Genomic DNA, 9,755 nt, shown 5'->3' on the forward strand with positions numbered 1-9,755 from the left:
AGTAGAAAGCCTCATCTTTCTCCCGCGGAGCGGCTGGTAGTTTCGAACCGCTGACCTTAAGGTTCGCAGCCCGATTCGTAACCACTACGCTACCAGACTGTAGTCACGTAGTATTTTATGAAATCAGGGAGTGAGAGGCTTCCAACTTTGTTCTTCTTATGCAGTGCTTTGCTTATCCTGGGTCTCTTTACTTTCCATATAAAGTTTATAATTGTTTTTTCCATCTCTTTGAAGAATGTCATTGGAATCTGCATTGGGATTGTATTATATGTGTAAATTGCTTTGGGCAGTATTGACATTTTCACACTGTTAAGTCTTCCTATACAGAAGCATGGTATATTCTTCCATTTTTGTATGTCTCTTTTGGTTTCTTATAGTAATGTTTTGTAGTTTTCTTTGTATAGGTCCTTTGTTTCTCTGGTTGAAAGCCTTCTTTATGATGGTATATTCATTTAAATTTGTAACTTTAAGCTGCAGAATTCAGCTCCTAAACCCTTGCATTGTTTTTTAATCTATTGGGTGCTTTCTAGGTTGACTTCCTTCACTGCAAGGCCACAAGGAACATAGCTTCAATAACCTTTTAGCCTAGCCATTTCCTTTTATTTCATTTCCCCTTGCCCTTTTGTTGCCCACAGAATACCCATTCTCAAATCTGATTGCTCAATCCCTATGTATAGGGACTGCAGAAGAACACTGATGAAAAACAAACAGGTGTGTGGATTGAGGCCATTGCAAATTAGTGATTTCCAACTGAAGCTGGACTCTCAATGCAGCCTTAGGGTAAATTCCAGAGGTGAACTGGTGATTTAAGGAGTGTGCATAACTTTATCTTTGATACATATTGACAATTTGCCATCAGAAAAGTCTCAACTAATGCAGAAACCTACAAAAGTGAAGCAGTGTGTCTGTTTATATTCTTGTCAATACAGGGAATTTTTTCCAATTTGATGGATAAAATAATGTTCATGCATTTTGTTTCATTTTGCAGTTCTTACCTTATCTTATGCATTTCTTACTTTGTTTATGCTGTTTGTCACACATATGCATATTTTTCCTTTAACCAGTATCTGTAAATTGCCAGTGTTTTTAAAAAATAAAATAACTTGATTTTTTAATTGATTACTAAGAAATCTTCACATTTTAGGGTGTGTTTCCCTCTGGTAATTTTGAATGTATTAAATTTCATTTATTTATACCAGTGATAATTTAAGGATCTCTGGTAGCACAGTGGATTACCAGCTGGTCTACTAACTACAAGGTCAGTAGTTCGAACCTACAAGTCGCTCCACCAGAAAAAGAAGAGGCTTTCTACTCTGGTAAAGGATTTAATAGTCTCAGAAACCCTATACAAGGTAACTATGAGTTGGAACTGACTTGGTGGCGTACAACCACCACAACCAGTGATTATTTAAAAATATGTATGTAAAAAACATGAAGCTTGTATTTCTAAATTCATAATTCTTATACACTAACTTTCATAGGAAATTAAAGGAATTATCACATCTTTTTAAATTCACACCTTTGCTTTTACAATTCTTTCTCTTCTCACATTCTAGCTTTTGTTAAACTATGTAAGGATTATTATTTTGATGTTATGAGGAGCACGGTTCAAGCCAGCCAGTCCCTCCACAGCAGAAAGGTGAGGTTTTCTGCTCCCCCAATGATTTGTGGCCTCAGAAACCCATACAAGGGCTGCTATGAGTCAGAACCAAATCAATGGCACTTAACAACAACATTCTAATATATAATAGAAAAATCATGATATTAAAATTGATGTAACTCTTGGAGCCCTGGTGTGGTGCTATATGTTAATGAACTGGATTGCAAAGTTGGTTTGCTCAGTAGCTACTCTTTGGAAACCCTATACAGGGTTGCTATGGGTCAGAACCGCTCAACGGCACTTAATAACAACAACAATTTTAAACTTTATAATTATATTTAATAACTAGTAATATGATGTTTAAGTGGATTCAGTACTCACTGAGTGCCCTTCTATGCCACATTTGTCCACTATCTTAATTTCTACGTGGTAAGAGTATTTCCATTTCCCAGAAAGGGAACATGACTGGTGATTTACTTTTAGAATTTGGGTAGTTGAGGCTATCTTGCTGAGATCTATACCTGTGAACAATGACTTTGATGGGCATAGGATTCTTTTCCTCTCCTTTTTCTTTTTGAGCTTTTTATATACTATTTCTGAAGAGAAATCTGAGACAAACTTGGGAATTATTTTTCACTAATTTATTCTGGGATTCATATAGTTGTTTTTTTTCCCTTACCCTTAGTTTCCGAAGACTACCAGCATATATGTTGGTGTTAATGAATCTTTATTCATTTTCCTGGGAATGTAGTAAACTTTTCTTAACTTAATGTTCAGGTCATCTTTTTTTCCCTTCTTTTAACCACTAAATACTGGTTTCTATTGTATTTTTAAATTTCTATCCTAATCGTTTGTTGACTTCATGCTTCCACCCTGTAAGATTGTTGTTGTTGTGTTGTTGAGTGCCATCAGTGGGTTCCAACTCATAGCAACCCTGCATAGGGTTTCCTAGGAGCAGCTGGTGGGCTTGAGTTACCAACTTTGCTATTAGCAATCTAGTCCTTATCCTATAGCACCAGACAAGGACTCCATTGTATAAGACTGTTGTTAAGTGCTGTGGAGCCAGTCCCAACTGACAGCGACCCTATATAGAGTTTCTGAGGCTTCAGACCTTCCCTTGAATGGAGCCACTGCGCTCCCACCTATAAGATTGTTGTTGTTGTTAAGTGCTGTCGAGTCGGTTTGGACTCAGTAACCCTTGATAGGGTTTCTGAGGAGCAGCTGATGAGTTTGCTGATGCATTTTCTTTCTCTTTTTTCTAAGATACATACAAAGTTAAATACACTTAATTTAATCATTATTTTATTTTAAGAACCTCAAGCTTATTTTTTCAAGGTTTTTTCTTCTATCCATACTCTTTATTTTGGTATACTCATGGCACCTTGTCAAACAACAGGCAGTTTTAGTTTCGCATACTTTCTCTGGGAGGCTTCATTTACAACCAAGACTTTTAAATACCATTTTGTACTCATGATTACAAAACCTGTCATTCCTAAATTGATATTGTCACACTATTGCTCTGCATGGATTCACTTGGCATCACATTCTTCAGGAAGCTATTCTTATCCCTGAATGAGATATACACTCCACCCTTTCGTGACGTCACAGAAGTTTACACGCTGTTGCTTCCCTGTAATCCTACATTAGGGTTTCTTTTAGGCCAAGGATTTCTGCTGTTCCTTTCAGGGTTTAGTGTCCTTTCAGGTTTTGGTGTGGTGAATTCCCAAGAAATATTTTTGAATGACTGTATGAATGAATCATGACATTACCCAGTTTGGGGAAAAAAGGAAGTTCGAAAAGTAAAATAAAACAGTTTGGAAGTTCCTGGAAGAATCCAGAAAAGAATTATTAATTGATTGAATATCTAGCAAGAGAAAACTAAAGAGGAAATTAAATGGGAAATGTATGTGGTAAATAAATGGGAAAATGGAGAGAATTGATTTACTAACTCTGAAATTAAGAGGAACAGCACAGATAGCCCTAAAATTTTGAACAAAGTTCATTAGAACATTGCTTGTAAGTAATCACTAGGAAGAGGAGGGTTCATTAAAGTTTGTATACTGTAATACATTTTAAATGGTTCTCCTTTACAGTTTTTTCCAAATGTTTCCAGTTACTTCTGTCTCAAATTCAACCTGCATTATGAAAACTATTTCCTTTGTAAAGTATTAATGTGACTGTATCATTCCTCTGCTTAAATAAACTCTATTCTCACTATAAATACATTTATGGAGTCACCCCTTTGTGTGGTTTTCAAGGCTCTTCAAAAGTATGTAGAATGTACATCAGTTTTCTCACTGTCTTTCTATGAATGCAGTGCCTTTTCTACACTAATTGCCAAGTCTTCTAAGACCATGCACATTACTAAATTCATCTACACTCTTCTTTGCCTTCATTCACCATTTCTTTTAACTTGTGTCTTTCTTCATCTCCCTCTTAATTTTCATTTTTTCTGTATATATATTTCCGTGATCAGCATAAATACAGCCTCCTTTGTTAGAAAAGAAAAAGAATGTACACCAAAGCACTCAGGAATATACAACCATTTAAACAACAAAAGGGCACACCCCACAAGCCTGTCCCCCACCCCCCGCCTTTAGCACACAGCCTCTCTCCCTCCCTGAGTCCAGGGTCCCCAACTGCTCCATCTCTCCACGTCATCATCTCTGCCTCCATGTCTGGTATCACTGCTTCTCTGGATAGGGGCCTGCACTCCCCTCTTCTCCCTTGATGGTCCCAATGTTTTCCGCTCCTGTACTGCAAGATCAACCACGCCCTTCCTTTTGTTACAAAGCATCTACCTTTACATTTGCAACACTCACAATCAGTCCTGATCACAATTATTCACTATTGAACCACAAGAGTCTTATCCTCATGTTCTTTAACCAGCCCTGTCCAGACAGATTGGAAACCACTCAGTGGAGATTCTACCTTCCCCCATACCCTCTGGAACTAGCCCAGCTCTTGAAAGCTTATAAGCCAGGCACTTCTTGCCTTTGTAGCTCCCCCATTTTGAGTAACCAATGTCTAAGTTGCCCATCTCTGTCAACCCTGTGTATCGAGGGGGTGGGAATGATCTTCGCTGTAAAGATTTGTTCCCTCTTTTGAGCTACTGCATCCATAGGTGTAGGTCAAGTTCATCAACTTGTAGTGGATTACTCTTTTTTCCTCTTCTTTCTTCCTTTAGTCAAGTTCTGATTATTGAGCCATTGAAGCCAGGTCAAATGAGTGTTATCTGCAAGTGTGGGTCAAAAAAGAAAAAAAAAGAAGGAATAGAAGCAAATGCTGTTGAATGATGATGCATGGAGGGGATTGTAATCATTGCAATGAAATACAATAGGATGAATGTAAAGCTAATGTTCTCCCATGTAAACTATCACCCAATTCACAATAAAAACTCAAATAAAAAAAGAAAATAAAATAAAAGAAAAAGCATGCTAACTCCCTTTTCTTTTCTTCTCTCTACTCTGAAAGCATATATATATTTTTTCTATTTTGGACATATGACATTTATTACACTAGTTAGATTTTGAATATATTGGAAGTAAATAGTTTATTTTATTTGTTTATATTTGCCATAGCATAGCAAAGCATCTATTACATTGTGTGTATTTAATAAAAATATATATTATATTATATTGCCTTTTAGTTCCATTTTCCTACAAACCTTTTGAAGACCTCTTGTACAAAGTAGATAGAAGTTTTGAGTGACTTTGGTAAAGTATGATGTTATTGAAAACAAGTATAAAATGTAATGAAATATAATGTTCAAGCTATGTTTCCAGTGATACATAGACAGTTACAATTTTTTTTCTAAATTCTGTATAAGTCCTTTCTTTCTTTATCCTGAATAAAATGATCTTTCCCATGATTGGGATCACTGTGTAATTTCTTCCAATGATATTGAGAGAACATCTTTTTTCTCCTATCAATTAAACAAAACAAAGTAAACTGAAGTTAAACTAGTAATTCTGTTTTTTCTCCCATCTTTTGTAACTCTGCTATGGTCCAGAAGATAACTGGAATTTCCTTCCAAATAATGCACACCTCAACTTTTTTAATGAAATAAAATCACACGCAAATACTTGCTTCCTCTCTCATCCCCTTGAACTTTTTTTCTCTTCCTTCTGTATTTGGTGTTCTTATCTTTGATTTTTCATGATCCTAACTCTGTATTCTGCCTAGTACCCTGAAGTGTTTTGCTTCCCAGTAAGTATGAGGTAGTAATAGTAACACTCATAAACATTTTGAGCTATTTGGAAAGAGAGCTCATTTAAAATGTACGTTCTGAATGACCTTCCATATTACTAGAGTGAACCTCACTGTTAATTCATGCCAAATATTTAACCTCTAACATTTTCTTTTATGTTGTTTCTCACTGTCTTTTGCAATGACTATCAATTTAGTAGCATCCACAACGTTCATCAACAGACTGTTAACTCTTCTTGCAGATCATTAATGAAAACCTGAAACAAAATTTGAATTCCTGATCAATTCCTCCTCTCAATTCAATGTATGTGTCTAGTTTTTAAATACAGATAATAGTACTCGAATCAAATTCATATAAAATATTACTTCAAATAAGATTGAATGAGTTTGTATGTACACATGGCTCGCTTGTTCAATTATACTCCAGTTTTATTTATCTTGCTTTCTGTTTTTTTGTAGTTATCTTGTGCCAAGCTTATCCATTAAAATATACAATCCTCCTAAACTCTTGTTAGTGGACAAGTAGTGTGGTCGTCTGGGGAGGTAAATGAAATTTGTCTGGTTGGATATTCAAGTTTTTCAAATGTTTGATTTTCTTTAGAGAAATGAAGCCTTTCTAGCTTTGGAGTTAATTGAGATAATGGTTAAATTCAGATGTATTGGCACTTTCTTCCCCTGTAAATCTCTATCTAGTTCCTCAGATAAACCTTTGGGAATTCTGTTGGCAACATGCTGTCATCTAGGTGGTCTACTGGTATAAATGACTTAGACACTGATTTCAAGTACTGTGAGTTCCTAATGGTAAAGTGAAGTTTAGGGAAGACCTCAAAAGAATGCTGTAGTAAGGTGCTTTGTTCTTCTCAAGTATCTTCAAGTCACTTCTGACTCATAGTTACCCTATATAGGGCTTTGAGGAGCAGCTAATGAGGTTGCAGTTCAAACCAACCTTGTAGTCCAGCACATTAACCCAAAGCACCATACCAGAACTTCGTAAATTGCTTGGTTCATGGTTATTATGTGCTGTGGAGTTTGTTCTGACTCATGACAACCCAGTATAGGACTTCTGAGGCTGTAAATCTTTACAGGAGCTGAAAGCCTCATCTTTCTCTCACAGAACAGCTGGTAGTTTTGAACTGCTGACCTTGAAGTTAGCAGCCGAACTTGCAACCACTGCACTAACAGAGCTCTTTAGGTGCATAGGTGTTAAGATGTTTAGGTGGTACCTATATACATTTCTTAGAGCAAGTTTACAAGGCTGCTCTTTGGTGCTTTTTTTGTCGTAGAAGGAGGTCTACAAAACTTAATCTGCTCAAACATACCAGCAACTGATCAAAAATGGTACATTTGTGAGGTATAGAAAAAAAATTAACTATTATGAAAATTTCAAAGGAATCCATGAAGTTAGGAAGCAGATGAGATCAGATTGGTCATGGAAATTATAGCCCAAAATGCACATAAGACTGGGGAGAGTACTGAGTTGTGGGTGGGCCAAGCACACAGCCGAAAGACTCTAGAAAGAGATGTAAGCACAGGAGCAACATTTGGAATAACACCTGGGCCAGCATTTCTGCTCTTCTCAGTTTCAGTCACTAGGCAGCAGAGGCATTTGACCTCAGACTGCAATGCTGAATGAAATCAGAATGGGGTGAGTCCACATGCTAGAAAATGAATTGGACTGCATAGCTTATAACTGATACAAAATTATTTGGTCCAGTCTAGAGTAAATAGAAACACAATCACAGATCCAATATCTATTTAATGGGAGTTTCACAAGGTAAGAACAGAGAGAATGTATGGGGGGAAAACAGAGTTTCAAAAAGAAATATGTTTTTCAATCAAAAAAGGCCTTGTTCTACAAGATTTACCTAAGGACAAAGTCGAGAAGGGAGGGGAAAGAGAGTGGAATGGAAACAAGGACCATAGGGCGCAAGTGGGACAACTGTTGTTGCATGAAGATGTTGTAATCATTAAGATGAAACAAAGGGGAGGGTTTGTTAAATGTGAAAAAGGGGCCTTGTTCTAGGTGCTAGAAGTGATTCAGTGAATGAGTTTACTTAGAGATGACGATGATGTGTGAGAGAGAGAGAGAAAGTGATGGTATGTGTGTATATGTCAGTTTTCTAGAGCGGTCATAACAAAATACCATAGAATGAGTGACTTCAATGAATAGAAATGTATTGTCTAACATTATCTGGTGACTAGAAGTTCAAATCAGAGTATTGCCATATTGATTCATTCTGAAGATTCTAGAAGAAAAATTGTCCCATGCCTTTCTCTTAGCTTCTTGTGGTTCTGGACAAGCCTTGGAATTCTTTGGCTTATAGTTGCCTCTGCCTCTATTCTAACATGGTCATGCTTCTTCTGTCTGTCTCTGAGTACTTTCTCCTCTTTTCTAAGGACACCAATCCTATAGAATTTGGATTCAGTCTACTCCAATTTGACTCCATGTTAACGTAATTTATATCATCTTCAATGGTCCTATTTCTAAACAAAAGTAACATTCACAGGGCTAGGACTTTGGCATATCTTTTTAAGGGGATAGAATCCAATCCATAACTGTATATTGTTGCTGTTCAGTGTCATCGAGTTGGTTCCTACTCACAGGGACCCTGTATAAGGTGTATGCAACTTTGAATCTTCATGGTAGCAGAAAACCTATCTTTTATGAGTAGGCTGGTGGGCTTGAACTGTTGACCTTGTGGTTTGCAGTTTTGTACTTGTCGTATGAAGACACGACACTCCTATAAAAATATATGTGTTAAGGCAACTGTGGTCATGAGGAGAAGAAAACAAAATAAATAAGAAATATACTGAGAGAAAAGTAATATCCAAAGTATTAAAGTAAGGGAATATGATAGAAAGTTATTAGATATGTGGGCATTAAATGATTCTTTGAACTGGCAATAGGTAGGCTGATTGATATCTGAATGACAATGAAGACTCAACTAAACCTACATCCCTTCCTTCCTATAATCTGTGCTAGAAAAAGTTTCATAAGTCCTGAGATCTCAACTTAATTTGAGTATTCATAAACAATAACTCAAAGGTAAATTTCGAAAGATAAAAGTAAGCTACTACTTAATCATATTTACATCATTGATGTTGTTGATAAGTACTGTTGAGTCAGTTCCAATTCATGGCAACCCTGTACAAGGTTTCCAAGGAGCGGCTGGTGAGCTTGAACTGCCAAACTTGTGGTTCTAACCAACTTTGCAGTACAGCACATTAACCCACAATACATGATAGAAAGTTATAGTTTTTTACAAGTGTCCATTTGAAAAAGTGTTACGTTATGCAATACACCCATGAAATATACTGAACAGTCTTATGTGATATTGTCTATCTTATGTCAAGATAGACAATGGATATTATGTCTGTTTTTTGTATTAGTTACTCCAACCCTATTTATTCTCACTTAATTTTGTTTAAAATCAACCTTTATTCTTGATTTGCTCTTTAACAAAAATATCATATGCTTTTTAAAACTGATTATTATTTATTTTTAATAAGTAAAATCAATATGCAAGTATTTCCCCACAAAGTATTTTTATCCTGGATCTAACATTTCTGAGGCCTGTAAACCATTGAGGAAGGCTAATCCATAGTTTGCAAATAAGGCTTATGAGGGAGGGTGGGGCTTGATGGTGGCTAGGGTGGAAGAGGTGCAGTGAAGTTTGCCGTCAGCAATAACACAGAATACCAGGCAAAGCAGATCCAGAGCAGGGCTCCATAACTCGGAACTACAGAGCTAGGAATATTTTAAAAGTTTGAAGGCTTATAGCTAGTGGAACTTGAAACTGAAGTAAGAAATTGCGTATTTTTGAATCTGCCAGCTTGAAAGTGGGGAGCCAACAGCTTGGGCAAGACCAAATGGCAAGACCAAGTGAGGGAGCAGAAACACCACGGAAAAACGCCACAGGAACCTTGGAGCAAAGGTGAACAATAC

The 9,755-nt window shown here is 36.6% G+C and overlaps 1 protein-coding gene across 1 annotated transcript in view; it reads left to right on the top strand.

Moving 5' to 3' along the window:
* Positions 1 to 9,755, top strand: part of USH2A (Usher syndrome 2A (autosomal recessive, mild)) — a 1,370,557-nt gene that overhangs the window by 74,361 nt on the left and 1,286,441 nt on the right. The window contains 1 exon segment of the mRNA XM_006834191.1: positions 7,002 to 7,009. Within this exon segment, the coding sequence (XP_006834254.1) occupies positions 7,002 to 7,009 (8 nt within the window).

The sequence above is a fragment of the Chrysochloris asiatica genome, unplaced genomic scaffold (genome assembly GCF_000296735.1).
Source record: "Chrysochloris asiatica unplaced genomic scaffold, ChrAsi1.0 scaffold00009, whole genome shotgun sequence".
NCBI lineage: Eukaryota > Metazoa > Chordata > Mammalia > Afrosoricida > Chrysochloridae > Chrysochloris > Chrysochloris asiatica.